This window comes from Neophocaena asiaeorientalis, unplaced genomic scaffold (assembly GCF_003031525.2).
Source record: "Neophocaena asiaeorientalis asiaeorientalis breed wild unplaced genomic scaffold, Neophocaena_asiaeorientalis_V1.1 scaffold123, whole genome shotgun sequence".
Classification (NCBI taxonomy): Eukaryota; Metazoa; Chordata; class Mammalia; order Artiodactyla; family Phocoenidae; genus Neophocaena; species Neophocaena asiaeorientalis.
In genome coordinates, this window is record NW_020173666.1 from 6,676,582 (window position 1) to 6,699,851 (window position 23,270).

General features: G+C 44.1%; 1 protein-coding gene across 1 annotated transcript in view; it reads left to right on the top strand.

Moving 5' to 3' along the window:
* Nucleotides 1-23,270, top strand: part of AKAP12 (A-kinase anchoring protein 12) — a 99,365-nt gene that overhangs the window by 37,504 nt on the left and 38,591 nt on the right. The window contains exon 2 of the mRNA XM_024747991.1: nucleotides 16,915-17,017. Within this exon, the coding sequence (XP_024603759.1) occupies nucleotides 16,915-17,017 (103 nt within the window). The remainder of the gene's footprint in view (nucleotides 1-16,914; nucleotides 17,018-23,270) is intronic.

Sequence of the window (23,270 nt, forward strand, 5' to 3'; positions counted from 1 at the left end):
ACGCGGGCCTCTCACTGTTGTGGCCTCTCCCGTTGCAGAGCACAGGCTCTGGACGCACAGGCTCAGCGGCCATGGCTCACGGGCCCAGCCGCTCTGCGGCATGTGGGATCTTCCTGGACCAGGGTTGGAACTGTGGGATCTCTGTCATCCTGAGTTATAACTTCCGCGAGCCACAACTACTGAGCCCATGTGCTGCAACTACTGGGCCCGCGTGCAACAAGAGAAGCCACCACAGTGAGAAGCCTGCGCACCGCAACGAAGAATAGTCCCCGCACGTTGCAACTAGAGAAAGCCTGCGCGCAGCACCGAAGACCCAACGCAGCCAAAAGTAAAAATAAATGAAATAAATAAATTTACAAAGTAAAGGCTGAGAGCTGCTTAACTTGCAGAGACATTGGTTGTGACTCTTTATTCCTTAGGGAACACGATGACTAGCGTGTTTAGGGTTTGCGTCAGTTTGGGTTTGGTTTTGCTTTGTCTGGTTTGAAGATGCTTTTATTTGTCCAGGAGGCATGGCTTGGGAAGAGGCATCTGAACAAGATGGTTTGGAAGCCTACCATTGAGACCGAAGAAGTGTATGGACCAGCATCAACCTGTTCTTAGAATAGTCACTGTTTCTTTTCTTTTCTTTTCTTTTCTTTTTTATGCGGTACGCGGGCCTCTCACCGCTGCGGCCCCTCCTGCTGCGGATCACAGGCTCCGGACGCGCAGGCTCAGCGGCCATGGCTCACGGGCCCAGCCGCTCTGCAGCATGTGGGATCTTCCCGGACCGGGGCACGAACCCGTGTCCCCTGCATCGGCAGGTGGACTCTCAACCACTGCGCCACCAAGGAAACCCCTGTCTTTACTTTTTTAATCGAAGTATGGTTGATTTACAATGTTGTGTTAGTTTCTGGTGTACAGCAAAGTGAATCAGTAATATATACATATTTTTTTCATATTCTTTTCCATTATGGTCTGTTACAGGATATTGAGTATATATAGTTCCCTGTGCTATACAGTAGGACCTTGTTGTTTATCTGTTTTATATATAGTAGTGTATATCTGCTAATTTATCCCTCACCTCTTGTTTTCCTTTTGAGAGCTGGGTTCCAGTCTCTGCCAGTGACCGAATCCGGTATCCCCACTCACCAATGATCAGTTTCCTTTGTCAATATTATACCCCCCGGGTCCCATTCCCAGAGATGCCGGCCTAATTGAGTTGGGGTGTGGCCACAATGACAACTCTGCATAGTATTATCGCCATTGTATAGGTGAAGAAACAGAGGCTCAGAGGATGGCAAATGTGCTCAAAACTCTTACAACTAATAAGCAACGGATCTGGGCACCCCTCCCCATCTGTCTGCTTGTGATGCCCGCTTTTCATTTGCTGCACTGTGCTATGTGGATCCAGAGAAGCTTTGTAGCATTTCTACCGGTTAAGGAAGGGTTCTGCCATTAACTGCCTTTATGAATCCGTGGGCCTAGACAAAGGCCTTGTTTTAGTCCGACCAGACTTACTGATAAACAGTAGCCATGCTGCAGTTGCTGCAGGACTGGATCACGTCACTTCTTCTGGTATGCAGCAGGCCATTGGAATTCCGGGGAGTACAGGGCTAAGTACACACGTCAGAGAAACCCATTTCAATTTATCATTTTAATTCTGCTGTTAACCATCACAGACCCTAAATGGATTCCTCCAGAATGGCATCTTCAAGCCCATTATCAGAGCTAAATGTTTAATAGCTTTGTTAAATAATCCATGCCACGGAGTATAGGAAACTTTCTTTAGTGTTTTTCACATAGAAGGAGGCATTTCTGGACGTCCCTGGGGATGGCTTAACATAGCTCTCACTGGCCGCTGGCTGGCCCCCTCCCCTTCCTTCCTTGCTGGGTTGCCTTCTCTCCTAAAAGCTTCAGGCAGGAGAGGTTCTAGCAGTGAAACCTCCTGCTTAGCAGGCTTCAAAAAGAAGCAGATGTGAGGCAGACATTTAATCAATCAAAAAGCAGTTTCGAATTCAGGCCAGGAAGCAATAGATGCTTTTTAGCAAACGCAGCGCGGCTCTTTGTGGAGTAGCAATTGGCAGGTTTGCTATTCTGTATCTTAGCTTTTCCAGTGATTGTGCTAGAAATATTTAGGGTAGAACATTATAGGATAGCAATTGTTGATTCTAAATCATATTATCTTAGATGGGCCATCTTTGCAAATTAAGTTCATGTTACCGAAAATAAGACAAGACCTTTGCCTGTTTTCTTTTTCAGTCAAATGGATCACAAGCTTAGAACTGAAGTAGCAACAAGATGACCAATATGTTCTCTCTAACTGGATTTTTTTTTTTTAAATCAGCGTCATTTTAAGCAATGTGGTTCAAAAGCAGTATGGCCACTAAATTTGCATACTGATAAAGTATGCTGTTTAACTTTGACAGTGGTCTCAATTATATTCCTAATTAAATGGTATGTCGCTGGGAGTTCCCTGGTGCTTTCACTGCTGAGGGCTTGGGTTCAATCCCTGGTCGGGGAACTAAGATCCTGCAAGCCGCGCGGTGTGGCCAAAAAAAAAAAAGTGTGTGTTGGGCGAAATTTGGAGTAAACATCTGTTCCATCTCTCTCTACCACAATAACGTGGTGTAGAAGTACCTGCCAAAGGAGGTGATGCATGCTCCCTTGAGCTACTTAAACGAGCAAATAAACATCTCAGAATAGGAGAAGAGCTTCTTTTGTGTTTTTTTTGGTGGTACGCGGGCCTCTCACTGCCGTGGCCTTTCCCGTTGCGGAGCACAGGCTCCGGACGCGCAGGCTCAGCAGCCATACCTCACGCTCCGCGGCATGTGGGATCCTTGCGGACCGGGATATGAACCCGCGTCCCCTGCATCGGCAGGCGGACTCTCAACCACTGCGCCACCAGGGTAGCCCTAAGGAGAGCTTCTTTTAAGAGACTTTCTTGTGTTTCCCCTTTTCTCATCTCTGCCTTGTCTCCTATAACCAGGTAATGATGAGCCTCTACCACTGGACCCGTACTCAATCCCAGATGTGCGTCTTGTATTGGCGATTGGAGTTTATTGTGCAAAGTTTGGGCACTGTATATTTTTGGGACTCCCTCCGTGGTGAAGTTTCTGACGCTTGTGTCTTAGGGACAAGTCTTTCATCAGAAGGAGTAGTATTAGGGCATTCCCTGGCAGTTCAGTGGTTAGGGTTTCTCGCTTTCACTGTGGAGGGCTTGAGTTCAATCCCTGGTCGGGGAACTAAGATCCCACAAGCCGTGGGGCGTGGCCAAAAAGAAGTAATATTAGCATCAAAAATTTTTTGAACCTTAAAATCTAAACTTTACTTGAGATAACGCTGGTTTCCTCCTTTGTCAAAATTGTTTATCTGTCAGGCTTAGACACTATTTAGCCTTCCTATGGCATGTGGTGGATTTCAGAACATTTTGTATTATCGAATTCCTAAGCAAGGATGTGACGTAATTATTTTACTACTGAACACACATCCTTTGAAAGAAGCAGCCATTTACCAAGAGAGTAATTCCTGGAATATGACATGGTGTGTAAGGATTAGGTGGGAATTGGGATCGTGACTTCTAAATCTACAAGAATGAAACTCTGGTGCAAGGGCTCAAAAGGAACTAGACATGTGACAATTGTCAGAAGAGTTTCAAAACACCAATCTTGTGTTTTTAGGCTACTCATTTTTATCGTTCTCTTCACAGTAGAAGTTTTCTTACTTTGCATTTGGGATTTGTGGAGGCAGTTGCTTTGCCCTGTACATCTTATAGGTGCAACAGATCAAAAGGGAAGAAAGTAACTTGACATTCGTGCTCTGTCATAACACGAGAATATAAGCTTTCCGGGTCTGTATCCTGAGATGTCTAACTTGACAAGATCTGTAGAGCCTCATCCCACTGGGGCCACAGTCAAATAACCAACCAACAGATGGTAGGTGCTCACTTTTCTGTAAAACCGGGAACTTCAGCAGGTTTGGGAGCTTACGGAGTAACCCGAGTGGGACGTGTTCCCTGTCCTAACACAAGAATCTTTTGAGTTGGGCTGCTTATGCTGTCTTTTCCCCCAGTTGGACACCTCAGTTCAGCCATAGTTCACTCAAGTAAGACGGATTGTATCATTGATCCAACATAATAGAAGTAGGATTGTGTTTTCTTAGTTCAGGACAAGTTGGTGGAGGGAAAAAAAAACAGTTCTTCAAGTTCAATGCTTAGAGTTCATTCCTGATTCTAGGAGGCTGAGGACTGGCTGGTTCTTAACGAGTGTTAGCACTACCCCCTGAGGAGAGATGGCACACGTGGGTGTGCTGTGGGGACCATCAGGGAAGCCTCATGTCCTAATTCCTCTGCATAGTTTCCACATAGAGGAGGACCCTGGTGATTCAGAGACTTGGCCTAGGATTCCCAGGTTTCTTTCTTTCTTTTTTTTTTCACATTGCATTTAACAACTTCACTGAGAAATAATTGACGTGTGCAGTTTGATAAATGTCGACGTACATCTACATCTGTCTAACCATCGTCACCATCAAGATAGTGAGCACATCAAACACATCCCCAAATTGCATGCCTCTTTGTAATCTCCCCCTCCTTTCTGTAACTTCTGATCTTCTTTCTGTTACTGTGATCAGTTTGGATTTTCTAGAAATGTATATAAATGGAATATACCACATGTATAGTTTTCTCTTGCTTTTTTCACTCAGCATAATTATTTTAAAATTAATCTATGTTGGGACTTCCCTGATGGTCCAGTGGTTAAGACTTCGCCTTCCAGTGTAGGGGGTGCAGGTTTGATCCCTGGTTGGGGAGCTAAGATCACACATGCCTCCGGGCCAAAAAACCAAAACACAAAACAGAGACGACATTGTAACAAATTCAGTAAAGACTTTAAAAATGGTCTACATGAAAAAAAAAAAAGCTTAAGGAAAAGTAAATAAAATAAAATTAATCCATGTTGTTCAGTTTGGAAGTTTTTTGTTTTTTTTTAATTTATTAAATTTATTTATTTTTGGCTGCGTCGGGTCTTTGATGCTGCACGCGGGCTTTCTCTAGTTGCAGGCAAGCAGAGGTTACTCTTTATTGCGGTGCGCAGGCTTCTCATTGTGGTGGCTTCTCTTTTTGTTTTTTTTTTTTTTGTGTGTGTGGTACGCGGGCCTCTCACTGCTGTGGCCTCTCCCGTTGCGGAGCACAGGCTCCGGACGCACAGGCTCAGCGGCCATGGCTCATGGGCTCAGCCGCACCGCGGCATGTGGGATCTTTCCGGACCGGGGCACGAACCCGTGTCCCCTGCATCGGCAGGTGGACTCTCAACCACTGCACCACCAGGGAAGCCCGCGGTGGCTTCTCTTATTGGGGAGCACGGGCTCTAGGCGTGTGGGCTTCAGTAGTTGTGGCTCGCAGGCTCTGGAGCGCAGGATCAGTAGTTGTGGCTCACGGGCTTAGTTGCTCTGTGACATGTGGGATCTTCCCTGTCCAGGGCTCGAACCCATGTCCCCTGCATTGGCAGGCGGATTCTTAACCACTCTGACACCAGGGAAGCTCCGAGTTTGGAAGTTTTTTTAACAAGTTGAACATATACCGACAATATAACCTAGGTATATAAATATATAAATACCTAGGAAATACACCTAGGTATTTATCCAGGAGGAATGAAAGCATGTATCTAAACAAAGACTTGTACACGAATGTTCACACAGCTTTATTTGCAAGTGGACATAGGATTTTCCAGGATCATTTGTTGAGAAGACTCTCCTTTCTCCATTAAGTTGCCTCCATTGTCAAAGATTAGAAGTGTATCTGTGTGTGTCTATTTCTGGGCAATTTATTCTGTTCCCATGATGTGTTTGTCTATTCTTTCACCGATACCATACTGTCTTTTGATTACTGTAGTTTTATATTAAGTTAGGTAGTATCAGTCCTCTGACTTAGCTGTCCACACAGGTTTCTTAAGTTGTGTTTATCAAGCATCTCTCTGTCCTAAGTATGATACAGACCTCAATTGTGTGAGGACTCCAAACAATACAGGTAGGCATTTCACGTAATGGAATTGTGGTGACCTATCTTCACTCAGTGAATTGCTATCTTGGGTCGGTGGTGCTTTTCATTTCCTTCATCTCAAGCAGAGATCTTATAAATTCCCTTTGCTTGAAATCAGCATGGCTGATCTCCTACCTCACCAGATTTAGAGCTCTTTGTTTTCTTTTACATACTTTCCCAGAGAACCCAGGAGTTTTAATACTTTTTAAAACAACTATAACGTTTTAATGTAGGGGAATATTTGACTGAAATGTCGTGTGTTAAAACATATTGCATTTATCTTGGTGTCTTTACTTATGGTAGATGTTAATGGATGTGGTTCAAAAAGGGTTCTGTGGGCAAGTCACTTGAGAAAATGCTGTAATGATTTGTTCCTTAGAGGTTCAGAATGCACATTCAAGAGTCTCTAAATTCTAATTAAATCTGCTTAACTGTCTAGGTCAGAGTTTTGCAAGCTGATTTTGAGCCCAGAACGCTTCTGAGAGAAGCCTGGTAATACACAGGTGTTGATATACCTGGTATACTGATATTCTTGGATACCAGTTTGAAAAATGCTGATCTTTGAGATTTAGAGGCCTAAATTGTAGACACCATTCCTCATAAAATGACTTCACCTGTAGTGGCCAAGTCCCTTGGGATTTAAATAAATAATATGGGAGATATTACTTTCTAAGACACTCAACAATTTGAATATTTGAGTAGAAACATTCAATTGAATTGAAATTTAATTTCGCAGGCTAAAAGCAAACTAGGGACTTTAATGGACATCTCCTAGTTTTCATTCTTTCTCATGTCTAGGGGTGAGCCTGTGTTATTCCTCCTAAAACTATACTAAGTAATTTTCACAAATTTTACTGAAAACTACGAGAAACAGGAAAATTAGCGATTTGTAGACAATGACCAGAGACTATCTGGTATGTACACCCTTCACCAAGTGGCATTTAAGGGCCCTCATGTGCTGTGCAGATAATGTTCCAGAAACTTTCCATAAATAGGGAGCAATGCAATTTCAAAAGCAAAATAAGATTAATCTTTGTATTCTGAACATCAGAATTTTTTCCACTTTGATTAAATTAAATTAATAAAATAAACAGCAGCACGACAAAACTGCTCTCCGCCAATTAGGTATAAAATTGGTTAAATGTGGCTTTCTGGCCAATATTTTTACTTCTGGCTGTGGGTTGGGGGATGTTGTCTAGTTGAACAGCACTGTAGACTCACAGTCAGATTTCTAAGTAAAGACCAGCAGGATAAATTGGTAGCATGTGCAGGGTCAGACAGCTGGACCACTGTTTTCATTGGGTGGGGCTGGAAGGAAGGGGGCCACACTGACTCTGGGTGATGGTGATGAGATGCCGCCCCCTTTTCTGGTCCTTCAAATGAACTCACTCATATTTAAAGCAAAGTTACCAGCCAGTAAGGGCGTATTTTTGTTTGTCGGTTTTGTTTGCTGAATATACGAGTGGAAAAAAGTAGCATGAAATTAAAAATAAACAGAGGTTTTCATTAAAGATCAGAGGCTTCAGGGCACCAGGATTTTAAGAGGTGGGACAGCTGCCACACTGACAGGAGGGTCTGTCCTCCTTTTCGGGAGGAAAGCTGGCATCAGAAAGAGATCTCTAAAGGCCAGTTTCTTGGAGACAAGGACTTCTCCGTTTTAGAGGTCGCTAGAAGCACCCCTGACCTGGGTTACATGCTCTTCTCAATTTCATGTGGTTTGAGAGAGCTTTTGGCCCGATGTTTTGACAATACCTCTGAAACTTGATAAGTAGTTCATATTCTCTCTCTTTGAAAAGCTTTGCAAGTTAAAAGTTCTCATTTTTCTTTTATAGATTGCCTTAAATCTTTTTTTAAATTCATAGACTAGAAATATATCTTAATATTTAAGAATTGCCTTAGCCCTGCTTATTGTATATCTTGAACTAATTAGAAATTAGATGATTACCAAGGGGTGAAACATTTTACTGTTTAAAATATAAAACTTTTGAAATTTTCTCGACTGCACTGAGGTTTTCTTGAGTCTACAGATTTTATTGGCTATACCCCAAAATTTAACTCTGTGAGAAGGTTCACTAAAGAAAATGTTATTTTTTCTTTTAATTCTGGAAGATTTCAAAATGTATACGAGAGTAGAGAACAGCAACAAGTACCCGTCCCCTAGCTTCAGCTGTAATCAACATTTTGCCAGTCTTATTTTGTCTAATTTTTAAATTTTATTTTCCTATTTTAAAACAAATACAAGATATGTCATCTATAGCTCCATTATTATATATCTCTAACAGTTGAGGACTTTTTTTAAAAAATAAATTTATTTACTTATTTATTTATTTTTGGCTGCGTTGGGTCGTCGTTGCTGCATGCAGGCTTTCTCTAGTTGCGGCGAGCGGGGGCTACTCTTCCTTGCGGTGGACGTGCTTCTCATTGTGGTGGCTTCTCTTGTTGCAGAGCATGGGCTCTAGGTGCATGGGCTTCAGTAGCTGTGGCTCGCCGGGTCTAGAGCACAGGCTCAGTAGTTGTGGTGCACGGACTTAGCTGCTCTGCGGCCTGTGGGATCTTCCCAGACCAGGGCTCGAACACGTGTGCCCGCCATTGGCAGGCAGATTCTTAACCACTGCGCCACCACGGAAGTCCCCCAGTTGAGGGCTTTATAAAAACCTAACCACGTTATTGTCACTCTTTATAGAATTAACAATAATTTTTTAGAATCTTAAAGAAAATCTTTAAAAAATTATTTTAACAACTGATGTTTTCATACGGTTTTATTTCTGCATCTCAGAGGAGACGTGTCCTTGTGGTAGAGAGGTTTCATATCAAGACACAGCATCTTAAAGCTAACTTGTTGGAAAGCATGGCTGTGTAGGGGAAGGCACAGAGGGATTAAAGAATTCAATCCAGTTTGCTCACAACAGTTAGGGCTGTTGCCCCTCTAAAATTCTTATAAACACGGACTGCTGATGGAGTCATCAGTTTCTGCCTTTAGCCTCTTATTTTCAGCCTATTTCTAGAAATTTTAAAATACATTGGAAAATGCTTTGTGTGCCTGTGTTTAAATAAAAGGGGGAATGAAATACTTTCACCATGGTCCTCATGTTTGCTGTTTGGACAGCATGGCTCTAGAGTGAATATACTGTTTGGAGCTGTGGCTATTGAACGTAGTGAGTCTTCAGCCAAAAGGATGGTCAACGTTTTAGTCGGTGTTGATGGATGGGCTCACTCACAGCTCCCACGCAGCTCTGGGTGTGGAGGTGTGGATGCATGGCATGTCATTTACAGCCCCATTCCCACAGCAGCATAAGTTGCTTTTGCTACCTGAGGGTCAAACCAAGCAGGAATCCTAGGCAGAAAAGGCTACCTCTCTCCAGCCATTGTTTTCTCTTCTTGTGACCAAGCAAGGCTACAGCCATTTTACTGTAGGGCTGCCTGAGTCTTGCGCTACAACCCTGTTCGAGTGCCCGTGAGTGGGTGTAGTGAGATGCGGTCCCTGTACACAGATGTCTCATTTTGTTGGATTTCTTATCATCTCACATCTAATGCTGCCTCCTTCCAAACCCTCCTTGCGGCGGGGGTTGTCGGGGGGAGTAAATCAGGAGTTTGGGATTAACATACACACACTACCAACAAGGACCTACTGTATAGTACAGGGAATTCGACTCGATGTTCTGTGATAACCTATATGAGAAAAGAATCTGAAAAAGCTGTATGAGAAAAGAATCTGAAAATGGAATCACTTTGCTGTACACCTGAAACTAACACAACATTGTAAATCAGCTATAATCCAATCACATTAAAAAAAAAAAAGAAAGAAAGAAACCTTCTTTAACACAAACATGAGGACAATTTTTAAAAGGCATCCTTAGTGTGATATGAGGGCTGGAAAAATACTGGAGTACAAGCTTTGCCTTGATTTGATCAAGTGGACAGACATAAAATGGCTTCTGAGAGCTTTTCCATTTAGAGAGAGAACTTTCCCAAATATTTCATTTGAATCTCAACCAGCCTGAAAATAGAGATGGTATTAGTTTCAATTTATAATTGGGAAAATGAGCTCAGAGATAAGGTTCCATGGCTGACAGGAGCCTGACTGTGCTCTGTCTGCTGTTTCCCCTGTACCTTCTAGGGTTAAGAAAAGAACAAAGAAAAGAAAAAAACTCAGGTGGCTCCCCTCCATTTAGACCTTTGTATAAACTGCATTGCTTCTCTTCTCCCACCCAGACCATTAGAAAATTAGAAGAAGTCTAATTAGGAGTCTTTACACCAGATGTTCTATTGGGTGCAGAGCTTGGAGGCAACAGGAAGGAAGTCTTGGAGGTTTCATTTTAGAGGGGAAATGGGCACAGGACAATTCATTCCCATTAGATCGCAGTTGTTGACCAAATGGTAGAACAAGAACTGCTAAAACTTACTTAGTAGTTGACTTATTAGCCACTTAACATGTGTGGGGTGAAACTGCAGTTATTCATTACGGTAGGTGAAAATGAATTCTTACCCCAGCTTACAGAAAAAGAGAGGAGGCTGTGAGAAGCTAAATAATGTTCCCAAGGCCAAAGATCAAGTAGATGGCAGATCAGACCCTGCTCTCCCAGCCACCTCCTGTTTGCTGACCTGGAATTACCAAGTTTCAGCCTACGACAATGATAAAACTCCAGATGTGAAGTATTTCATCTTGCCCCAGAGCACCCAGCCCTCCGCTCTGCTTCTGAGTCCACCATGTCCTCCACGGTGGAGGAGTGAGTATGGCTTAGTTTGTATGAAAAGCCTCCTGAAATATGATCTCAGTGTCAAGTTCCTGTCTTAAAGCAGTTCTCGTTTCCCATGAAAATCCACGTGACTGGCAATCGGTGAAGCAGAATTTTCTGAACTGTCTCCCAGCCATACTGACAATAAGACAGGAAAACGTGTGAAGGAAAAGCTTCTCTCCCACCATCCAGTTATGAAAGTAATCAGGTGTATTAGACAAGGAACAGAACACAGAAAAGTAGAAAAACAAAGGATATGAAAAATTTATAATTCCCTCCCCGATGATTTGCTATACTGTGATATTAACAATTCGGTAATATGGTTATCACCACTTATTTAGCTATCTGGGGTATGTTCTTATATAGATTTGTAATCATATTGTACCTATAACTGTTTAGTTTGCTTTTTTTTTTTTTTTTTTTTTTGCGGTACTTGGGCCTCTCACTGTTGTGGCCTCTCCCGTTGCGGAGCACAGGCTCTGGACGCGCAGGCCCAGCGGCCATGGCTCACGGGCCCAGCCGCTCTGCGGCATGTGGGATCTTCCCGGACCGGGGCATGAACCCGTGTCCCCTGCATCGGCAGGCGGACTCTCAACCACTGCGCCACCAGGGAAGCCCCTAGTTTGCTTTTTAAATTTAATATTACAACATAAAATACATCTCTACACTATTACATGTGCTTTGTTGATACCATTTTTTAAAATTAATTAATTTATTTATTTATTGGCTGCGTTGGGTCTTTGTTGCTGCGCACGGGCTTTCTCTAGTTGCAGAGGGTGGGGGCTACTCTTCGTTGCAGTGCGCAGGCTTCTCGTTGCAGTGGCTTCTCTTGTTGCGGAGCACGGGCTCTAGGTGCATGGACTTCAGTAGTTGTGGCATGCAGCCTCAGTAGTTGTGACTTGCACCCTCAGTAGTTGTGGCGCATGGGCTTAGTTGCTCCGCAGCATGTGGGATCTTCCCGGACCAGGGCTTGAACCCGTGGCCCCTGTACTGGCAGGCGGATTCTTAACCACTGTGCCACCAGGGAAGTCCCTGAAGAGTCTTCTTTATAAGTTCTGTCATGGGATTTAAAATCATTTCCAGATTATCTTTTTTATTCTCATCATTTGTGCATGTGTTCTCCTTATATAGACAAGGCTCTGGTTCCTTCCTGGTTACAGCCATGTAATAGTTCTGCTTCTTGGGTTTTGCTGTTATTGTTGGGACCAGTGGCACTGCTCAGAGCCTCATCTGCTGTGTGGACTGCAGGGCTCTGGCCGCTCCCACCCGTGCTGGTCCTGCAGTGAGATGGTGGAGCTGGGAGCATCACTCTGTGAGGAAATGGTTTGCAGGCTCACCTCCTTTTCCCCCAGCATCCTGACACATGTCAGGAGCTCACCCGTTTTGTTCATGGTTTAGCATGTTCATTAAAGAGCTTGATACCCCTACAGCTTACTCTGCAAAGGAGTTCAGAGCAAGTTGTGGGCCGTCCTGTGGAGAAGGAAAGGGGACAGAGACATTGGGTGGCTTTTCTGCCGTGCCTTAGCTACCATTTTGATGTTTTCTGTTGTTGTCCTTAGAGGAATGAGAGGACAACACTGTTGCTGGAAGCATTCAAGATTTTTTTTTAAAGCTTGTTTAGTTGTAATGTGGTAATGCTTTACGGGAATAAACTCTGGCTGACCCACTCAAGGGAGATAAGCTTGAAAACATTTAGGGTTTTGATTTGCTCAAAGGGGGCGTTTACCGTTTTTGAAGCAGAAATCCAGTGGGAAAATAGGTTTCCTGGTGCTAGCTGTGTTTCAGTGCAAAAAGCATGCCTTTGAAGTCTAGTTCTCATCTCAAAAGACCTAACTGTTCATAAAAGTAAGAACAAGGTGGATGGATAAAGCTATGTGACAGGGCTTCCCTGGTGGCGCAGTGGTTGAGAGTCCGCCTGCCGATGCACGGGACACGGGTTCGTGCCCCGGTCCGGGAAGATCCCACATGCCACAGAGCCGCTGGGCCCGTGAGCCATGGCCACTGAGCCTGCGCGTCCGGAGCCTGTGCTCTGCAACGGGAGAGGCCACAACAGTGAGAGCCCCAAGTACCGCAAAAAAAAAAAAAAAAAAGAAGTTATGTGAGGAAGCTTCAGCATGAACGCGTTTGGAAACTTCAATCCTGTACCGATTTCCTCCCCTCGCATCTCATCTGGTTCCGGCCCTTCCCACCCCGTGTGTCACTGAGTTGTGTCTGTACGTCTTTCAGGGTCTATCTGAGCTTAACTGAAATCCTTGTCTTCTGTGGGCGTCTGAGTTACAGAGAAAAGAGAGAAAGACTGAGGACGAGCCAGATGTGTGTTTAGTGACAAAGAAATGCATCCACAGTGTACGAAGCAATCAGATTATAAAAGCATGTATTCTCCTTCTTTTTTAAATTAATTAATTTATTTTTGGCCGCATTGGTTCTTCGTTGCTACACGCAGGTTTTCTCTAGTTGCGGCGAGCGGGGGCTACTCTTCGTTGTGGTGCACAGGCCTCTCATTGTGGTGGCTTCTCTTGTTGTGGAGCACGGGCTCTAGGCACGCAGGTTTCAGTAGTTGTGGCACATGGGCTCAGTAGTTGTGACTCGTGGGCTCTAGAGCGCAGGCTTAGTAGCTGTGGCGCACGGGCTCAGTGGCTCTGCAGCATGTGGGCTCTTCCTGCAGGGCTCAAACCCATGTCCCCTGCACTGGCAGGCAGATTCTTAACCACTGTGCCACCAGGGAAGTCCCCATTTTTGTTTTTTAAAAAAAGAAAGCTTGTGTGCATGTAAACACATAGAAAAGACAGAAAGAACGTAAGCGTTAAGGAACCGTGGGTTAGGTTTCTTGCCATTTGAGGTGACTTTAACGTGCTGATAACTCAGAAGCACCTGAACCCTTAACAATAGTATGAATTATTTAGATGGTTGGGAATGGGAGAAAAGGAAAACAAAAACACCATAGATTGGGTTGGCCAAAAAGTGAATTATCCATGTACAAGAACACGTGAGATTTTGTAAAAAGCATCTCTAAGTGAAACACAGAATGGTGGAAGTGTCTGAGTACGGCTGAATGGAATGACGTCCCATTGTTGTGTGGAGGGCTGGTGTGTCACGGGCTTTGAGTGCTCAAGACATCACTCATGGGTCAGAGCTTGGGCACACTTGCTGGACCCAAACTACACATATAATAAAATAAGCTCAAAACTCAGTTTCAGTAATGTCGCTGTCATAAATTGTCACCAAAGTTAAGTCAGCAAGTGCCTTTCTGAGGTAAAGACAGTTGCCCTGTGGTCACGGGGAATAACTAATCCACAATTTACTTATCACGCTTGACTTTAAAGGGCTGGCAGGTGATCTCAAAGACTCATTTTGTTTTATATCATCTAATGTAATACATCATTGTATACGTGTAACACTTCTAAAAGAGTAGATGAAAATTTGTGCCGTGTCCTATAGATCCCTCAAGTTTGAAGATACTCAATTTGACTCCTGCTAAAGATGTCTTGGATTTGACAATTCACGAAGAATTGTGAGAAACAGCTCAAGAATTATAGAAACTCTGTAGAACTCTAGACTCTATAATAAAGTTCAGAGTTCTGGGTCCTAAACTAGGAGCACAGTTGACCAACGTTTTTTGACTTGAAATCGAGGTACTAGAATGGCTGTCTTTCATTCCCCTGCTTAGGTTGCCATGCCCTGCTATCTGTGTTCAATTTTTTAGGTTTCAGGTTCATTGGTTGACCACGTAGCCCACAAGAATATGCATTTCCTGCTTTCCCCCACTAGCTCTTCATCACATTCTTAATGAAATCTCAGTCTAACTCGTGCGTAAGACTAGTGGAATTTAGTTAAAATACTCCTAAACGTTGACATTTTTGCTGATGAGCATTTTGTGGGGATATCCCCCTGCCCCATCTCCTGTGCTTTCGTCTTTAGGTTTCATTTAAAACTCCCATCTTTCATATTTTGGTAAGAGAAGACTTTAAGTGGAAGTGTAGTCTGAGCATCCTTTCTAATGCACTGACTCAGCATGGGCTCCTTTCTAATGCACTGACTCAGCATGGGCATTTTGAAGCCGGCTCTGCCGTCTGTAGTGAGAGTATTAGAGTACAGTGGCGGTATTTCAGAAGGCAGTTTTTGCAGTTGCAGGGCATCTTTGCTGGGAGCAGGGAACAGCCAGGTGAAATCCATTTCAGCACCGTTCGAACCTTCTGGATTGATCGTCTTGAATTGGATCTACTCCCTTCAAGGCTCTGATGGAAGCCTATGGTTTGGCCAGCATGCCCCCATTGGCCTGTAAACGGCATGGAATGATGCCAAACAGAGTGTCCAGCTTTGAGATTACTTTGGCATGATCGGGTCTGGGTACTCTGGGATACTATTTAAGGCATTTTGTCATTGGGCTTAGTAACAGGTCCTCCAACACTTTGTTGTGTTGCGGAAAAATCTCTGGGGGCTTCCCTGGTGGTCCAGTGGTTAAGACTCTGCATTCCCAATAGAGGGTGCCCAGGTTCCATCCCTGGTCAGGGAACTAGATCCCATATGCCTCAGCTAAAGATCCCGCATGCCGCAACTAAGACCCAGTGCAGCCAAATAAATAAATACAAAAAAAAAAAAAGAAACCATCTGTGTATTAAAAAAAAGAAGAAGAAAAAGAAAAATCTCTGGAAGTAGTTGGTGGTAAGCCCTGGCCTTCAGGCCATGGCTGAGCTCTGGGACCCATGGCCGGCCAGCCTTCCCCTCTGTAATCACTTTGAGTCTCAGTGTCTTCATCTGTAAAATGGAAACAGTAGCGCCGCGCTAAGTTGGTTTTAAGGAAAATGAGAAATGTATGTGGACCATAAAGCATTGTTGAAATCCTTAGGTTCCTAGTGGTTATTGTACGATTTTTTTTTTTTTGCGGTACTTGGGCCTCTCACTGTTGTGGCCTCTCCCGTCGCGGAGCACAGGCTCCGGACGCGCAGGCTCAGCGGCCATGGCTCACGGGCCCAGCCGCTCTGAGGCATGTAGGATCTTCCCGGACCGGGGCACGAACCCATGTTCCCTGCATCGGCAGGCGGACTCTCAACCACTGCGCCACCAGGGAAGCCCTATTGTACGATTTTTATTTGGTTTAAAACTTTTAACCTATATTATCAGGATTTTAAAAATTAGGGCATGTCTTAGGAATTCCCTGGCAGTCCAGTGGTTAGGACTCACGCTTTCACTGCTGTGGGCCCGGGTTCAATCCCTGGTTGGGGAACTAAGATCCTGCAAGCCGTGGGGCGGAAAAAAAAAACAACTGGGCATGTCTATATGTCTACTGTTTTTGCATCTGATGACGTCAATTGCATGGGCTACCCTATGGGGACGATTGTAAACCACCGTTTTAGTAATATTTTTAAGGAAAATACAATGAGTCATGAACACACATGTTAGGCGTCTCTTCTTTGTTCACTGGGCTCTGGATCCACTGGCCTTTGAACCACGGGGCCTTCTCACTTGCCTCCCCTTTACCTTTTGCTCACATACCCCTTGCTGGCATCTTAGATCTTAGCTTTACCTTTACTTCCTCCGAGAAGCCTTCACGACACCCTGGCCTAGGTCATGGCCCTCTGTTTGTTGTCATTTGCTGTATGTATTCCTTCTTCGTGACAGTTTCCATAGCTGCAATTCAGTAATTATTTATTTAAATGTCTGCCCTCTTCCCCGAGAAGGACACATTGTCGCTTAGAGATATATTCCAGCCAAATATGCATATCTTGTGTCTAATCACAAGGAAACATTATTTTAAAGGAAAAAATATTTTTCAGAGGGCTGTCTGCCTTCCACAGTAGTTTGTAAGCTCAAAGTGTCTGGGACCACACCTGACTTAGTCGTTGTGAAATCTCAAACAGACCTGGAACGATGGGTGTTGTGTGTCAGGCCTATGTCTGGTTTCTCAGAAGAGTGAACGAATGCATGAATGGTGTGTACCTTTATCCAGATACAGAGTCCTATCTGCTTGTTCATAGCTCCTTGTATCTTTTGTAAGATAGCTGGATCATTCAGACAAAAAAAAAAAAGACAACTCTTCACTGTTACTAGCCCTCCAGTTCTCTGTATTTCTCCTCTAAATGATTTATATTCTCGAACTTACAGTATCGTTTCTAACTTGGTTGTGAGGATTGAAATTAAGTTTACATGGTTCTGTCTTCCCCGTAGCTACTACAGAAGAATGGTCAGCTGTCCACTGTGAACGGCTTAGCCGAGCAAGGCCTCCAGGAGGGAGCCCTGAATGGCCAGGAGGAGGAAACTGTCACAGATGGTAAGTCGCCTTGCGGGGGACTGGGCAGAACCAGGGGCTGGAGGACAAACAACACCTGCAACGGATCCCTGCAGAACAATAAAAACAGGCCTGGATAGAACGGGCGCTGTCATCCTACCCGGGGGTGGGTGATGTTGACAACAAAAGCAATCGATTGATTGCAAAAAGAAGTATTTATCTGGCCGTTTGCATAGCCCCGTGGGAGCTTATAGTAACGCTTGGGTATGGAAGTGAAGTTGTTTTTCCTCTTTCTTAGGCATCCTTGCCTGAAACTTCATGATCTTTTTGTTGTTGTTATTGTTGCCTTATTCCAACTACTTGTCTGACGTCGAACGTGAATTCTTGTTGGAAATGCTTAAGTCTTGGTTGCTTTCAGAGTCAGTATCTCTCACTCTAGAGTAGCCTACTGGCTTTGCGAAGATTTTTCTGGTAGTGTACATTTCAAGGTGCATACCTCTTTGCCCAAACTATGATACGCGCATGTGTTATAGCTCTTGAGCCCAGAGGTCCTCAAGAGGTGTTTATTGGAAAGCAAATCTGTGACCATGCTATCACTGGTTTGGTTTCAGCCCGTGGAGGGGCTGGGGACCACACCTGGGGGTCAGAATCAAGCACCTTGACAAGTAGGTCTCTTGCGAAGGCCACGTGTTGGAGAAGAACCTTCCTCTGTTCCTGTTTCTTGTCTCGTTGTTCCATTTAGTCATAAAGGAATCATTTAGCCACTGCTGTTGAAGAGGCACAGAATGATCATTTTCCATAAGTGAACTCACGCTTACATGTAATGTGAATAAGACAGATGAAGGGAAAGTCTTGTGAAAGGAGGCTGGCCATTGCCTCGGTGAGATGAGATTCTTCTAACATGTGGAACCTGTTTCTCCTCGTGTTCAATGCCCCTGTGGAGCTGCTGCAAGCAGGGGGCTGCTTTTGAAGTTGGTGGGAATCCTGATCTTTCTATAGCACCACAGGCACCATATAAAGCTAGAAATACATACAGCCTCACAGAAAGAGGATCTGCATGACCTAGTGCGAGAGTTTCAAATAATTTCTACCAAAGTAATTGGAACGGCCCCAACTCAAATTCCAGAGTCCCACGCTCTGTCCTTCCCATGATAACTTTTGAATCAAATCAAGCCACAGCCGATTTGGACCCTTCCATGGATGGGCAAGCCACCGTGCCCTGTGCTTTGGGGAGGGTGAAGAAAGCTAAGAAACGATCTACCAGGGGAGACAAGCTAGTCTATGGAAGGCTCCCTAAGATGAAACTAAGGGGGACTTCCCTGGTGGTCCAGTGGTTAAGACTCGAGGCTTCCAATGCAGGGGGCACGGGTTTGATCCCCAGTCGGTTTGATCCCACATGCCGCATGGCCAAAAAAAAAAAAAAAAAAAAGGTTAAGACAAGGCAACGTGTTGATTACCTAATGAATTTTGCAAGAGATGAGAGCTGCTCAGAGTTCTGGAGGAGTCCTCGTTTGAGGTCAGGGTGTGGGATAAGGTCTGGGGACTGAGGGGAGGTTAGGTTTAGATTTGTTGGGACAGGGGCTGCCAGCCGGAAGGGAGGAGAATAAGAACAGCCAAAACTTCACAAGCTTTTATTATGGGTCCTGGAACTGTGCCTTTTGTGCAGTATGGCAGTAACCCGGTGAGACAGGTCCTATCTCGATTCAAACCCAGATCAGCAGATTTCCAAGCACGAGCTCTCACCCGCTGTGCGGGCCACATCCACAGGCTTGCCCACTGGGATGGCATCTTCTGAGCAAGGGGTAGAATGAAAACCCAGAAGGGAAAGTGCGCTGGGTTGGAGGGCTCTTCTGAAAGGCGAGTGGCTTCAGGAAGTATTTTGGCGATGTGGGATCACTGAAATATACCCCCAAGGGAGTGTCGGGCCAGGCCTTTTCATCTGATCTGGTGTGGAGTGTTGATAAGAGAAGGGAGGGGCTTCAGTGATGCCCTTGTTTCCATACAATCCTAGGTAGCGTGAAAATCCTGTCTAATCTGTGGCCTGTTTACTGGAGATCCGCTGGCTATCTTCCTTTAGTCCAGATGTAATTTCTTTCACTTTTCAGCCATGTGTTTAAACACTGATTTTTACGGAAAGTGATTCTGTTCCCACCCTGTGATTATTCCATTGTCTCCCTGAGCCTACCATGGCCTTGGGGGTCTGAGCAAATACTGATGCCTCTTGCAGGAAGAGTGGTGATTAATATACCTTGTCCTTCACAAGATCCTGAAAAGGCCTGCGGGCCTAGAAAGGACCCCCGTGTGGCCCAGGGCTGCAGAGGCCACCCCATCCCCGCCAGAGGCATTTCCGGAGGCTCTGCCTTTGGGATGAGCTTTTACTGTTTTGAGCAGAACTGTTATTGCTTTGGCTTGTTAGGGTGTTTCTTGTTTTTATTATTTTTTCTTTTCCTATTTTGTCTGCAATGCAAATGCAGAAAATTCTCTATGTTAAATTATTAAACAGTATTTTTTCATGCTTTTATTTTGACATAGGTGATAACCTGTGGTTAGATTTTATGTATTTCCAGGAATCCGTGTCCTACATGGCAGCTTACTGTAATGTAAATGAAGGCATAATTTGGTATGTGATGCTTATTTGTAGGATTTGGTGGGCCTTGGTTTCTACTCTTGCCCACTTCAGTAAGGAAAGACCTGAGCCACCCTGGTCCCTAGGAGGATTGGCCGGCAGTGGAATTTGGTCCTGCCATAGGCGGATCGTTGGATGGGAGAAAACTACAAATGAGGGGCATTCCTGCTCAAGGGGTTTTAATTTAAAGTGACAGACAGGGCTTCCCTGATGGCGCAGTGGTTGGGAGTCCGCCTGCCGATGCAGTGGACACGGGTTCGTGCCCCGGTCAGGGAAGATGCCACATGTCGTGGAGCGGCTGGGCCCGTGAGCCATGGCCGCTGAGCCTGCGCGTCTGGAGCCTGTGCTGTGCAACGGAAGAGGCCACAACGGTGAGAGGCCCGTGTACCGCGAAAGAAAAAAATAAATAAAGTGACAGACAATATTTAGACAAATGTAGAATATTCAAAATGTGCTTCTACCTTGACTTACTCTCTTTCTGAAACCAGAAATCCTGGTAATTCAGAACCAGTCCTCTTCCTATAATGAAAATGAAATCCTGTTTCCTTGTAAACTTTCTTTAAATGATAGAAAAAGGGATCTGCTTACTAAATATTTTCAAAACTATGCAGTAGGGTTCAGATACACACACACACACATATATATCTATATATATGTATAGATATATATACACACACATATATATATAGATATAGATGATATAGATATACACACACGTGTGTGTGTGTGTGTGTGTGTGTGTGTTTTGGAGGGAGCTTGAAGATTATATAATTTCAGGGGCCATCTTTTACAGAGTATACAGTCAGGCATGAAAACAAATATTTATTAAAATGAAAAAAAAAAAGAATTCACAACAAATTACTTTAGCCTTGGAGTTAGTCCCTTTTTTTGGAGTTAGTCCCTTTTTTCTGAGCTCTTTTTAGGCGATTTAGCATTTATCACTATACAGCCTTTTCAGAACCAGAAGGTTCTATCCAGCCATGCCACGCCTAGCACTCACAGGGGCCGCACTTCGTGCCGTTCGGTTTGTGGAAAATCTGCTTCTGCTGATTTTAATCTCTTCTGCTGGAAAGATTAAAGAAAAAGAAGATCCCTCCCAACCCAGCTTGTCATTTGTTCTATAGTCTATCGTTTATATGGTTTTCTATGAGTTTCTATGGGTGCCTGAGCAAGAATGATTTTTAAAACATTATATCTCAGTCCGGGTCCAACTTTAGATTTCAAATTTTTGCAAATTAAAACTTTTAGATTTTTCTTTTTTTGATTCAGTCTTAGTATCTGTTGGGCAGATTATTTTCTTTCCAAACAGATGGGGAAATTAAGGATTACAAAATCAAAAATCTTAAGACCTCTTTTTTTTAAAAATTAATTAATTTATTTTTGGCTGCGTTGGGTCTTCGTTGCTGCACATGGGCTTTCTCGAGTTGGGGCGAGCTGGGGCTACTCTTCATTGTGTTGCGTGGGCTTCTCATTGAGGTGACTCCTCTTGTTGTGGAGCATGGGCTCTAGGAGCACGGGCTTCAGTAGTTGTGGCACGTGGGCTCAGTAGTTGTGGCTTGCAGGCTCTAGAGCACAGGCTCAGGAGTTGTGGGGCACAGGCTTAGTTGCTTGCGGCATGTGGGATCTTCCCAGACCAGGGCTTGAACCCCTGTCCCTTGCATTGACAGGTGGATTCTTAACCACTGCGCCACCAGGGAAGTCCCAAGACCTCTTTATTTTGATAATAACATATTTGTTAAAGTGCCTACTGAACTCATTGCCATATACGAGTTAATCACGTGACTGTGATCTTAGTACATTTGAATGTACCATTTACAAGACAGTTATTTTGGGGGTTCTTTGAGATTTTTCTTTCTGCAGAGTAGCTACAGCAAACATTGTAAAGCCTGTGAATGTTATGTTTTCTCCATCCGTCACAGGTCACATTTGCTTGTATGAAAGAATAAACACACGGTGGTGGTCCTCTCCTTGGTTTTTGAATTAGTGCACACATATGCCTTATACTATTTGCATACCCCGAGTGAGGGCATTTACACCAGCAGCGATGAAGCGGCAGCTGAGAACTCTGCCCTTTGCATTTGCTACTCTGGGGTCGGCCGCGAGTATCAGCCGGCAAACCGGGGGAACAGGCTTTGCTATGCTGAGCAGAATGGCGCGGAGGCTGCTTAAGGAACTATGCACGTGAATCACTGCACGTGATTTCTCTGACCTGGGAGGCGAGCCTGGAAAACATCCTCTCACCTCCAAGAAAAAATACCCCCCCGCGCCAAAAAAATCTTGTCACTTAAAGCAGAAGTCTTTAAGAGAGTGTGTTCCTTATCCTTCTCAAGGTTCTACTTTTCTACATCCTGATATTTTCCCTGCAGATACAGTAACCAAAATGGAGGATCCGTTGCTCAGTTATCTAGAAGCTGAGTCTGCAGCACTGTGGGGAATTAATTTCATGTTTCTGACGGTGCTGAATGTCATTGTCTTGGCTTTTATTGAATTTGCTGCTTGAACCTGGCAGCTTCTGGTGTACAGTGCCTTTGGGATATGATCACAGCCCTCCCCGTGGATCTTGTCACCTTACAGAAAATCCATTTGGGAGTTAAACGTTGTTCTTCTTTGCTTTTTGATCATTTAATAAATTTATGTGAAGAATGAGTACCCCAAGTGCTGCTCTAGGTTGCTGTTAAAAGATGATCCTCCAAAATACTTGTTTCTCTGTGATACAGTTTTCCCAACTGGGAAGAAATGTTTTTATGAGTCAATCCCTTTCCTCCTTCAGTTTGTGACATAATTGGTACCTTGTTAGTATTCTCATGAAGACATGTGTGTTGCGCAAATACTACCCTCCGTGCCTCCTTTATTTTTCTCTACATCAGTTGTCAACATCTGGCGTTCAGTCTGCCTGTCTCTTACCTCCCACCTCTGCTAAAATATAAGAACCATGAGAGCAGAGATTTCTTGGGATGGGGGGGTCGGGGTGGGATCTGTATGCTTCAGTGTTGAATCCCCTGAGCCTAGAACAGTGTCTGACACATAGTAAGTGCTCAAAAAAAATTTGAATAAGTGAAGACACAGTTTTAAATTAGAGTTAACAATATTACATTTTCACTCATATGGGAGAGGAGGATCTGTTTGCTTTTCCCTTTATATCAGTTCATTCCCTACGTAAATACCAGAGCTTTCTAGACGTATCCGAGGCTCCCTTTCCTTTGCTGCATCAGCACTGACAAAGCTGGTACTTTCCGGTGCTGGGCTCTCACAGGTGCCCACCATTGGTTATCCAGGTGTTGTTGCCTGGAAACATGAAATCAGACCCTGACCTGCCTGCAAGTAAATAAGAACGCCCAGTGATGCTATCAAATATGAGGGCTGGATAGACAGAGAGGGGTCTCCCTTCCAACACTTCGGTACTTCAAATACAATATTAATACATGACATTTTCTCAAGCTGTATCCTGTTTTGTAATGTTTTGAAACACTCACAAAATAGGCCTTGAACTTAGGCAAAAGTCCTACAGTCTGCACTTTCTGGGAACTGGTTTTAATTCAATCCTCTGCTCCACAGCAATATTTTTAGCGTGCTTCTCTGAAATTAGTTATGTCATTGACAAATTTCTGGTACAAATACTCTACTGCTTTCATCTTTAAAGAAACACAGATTTATTTTTCAGTAACTAAC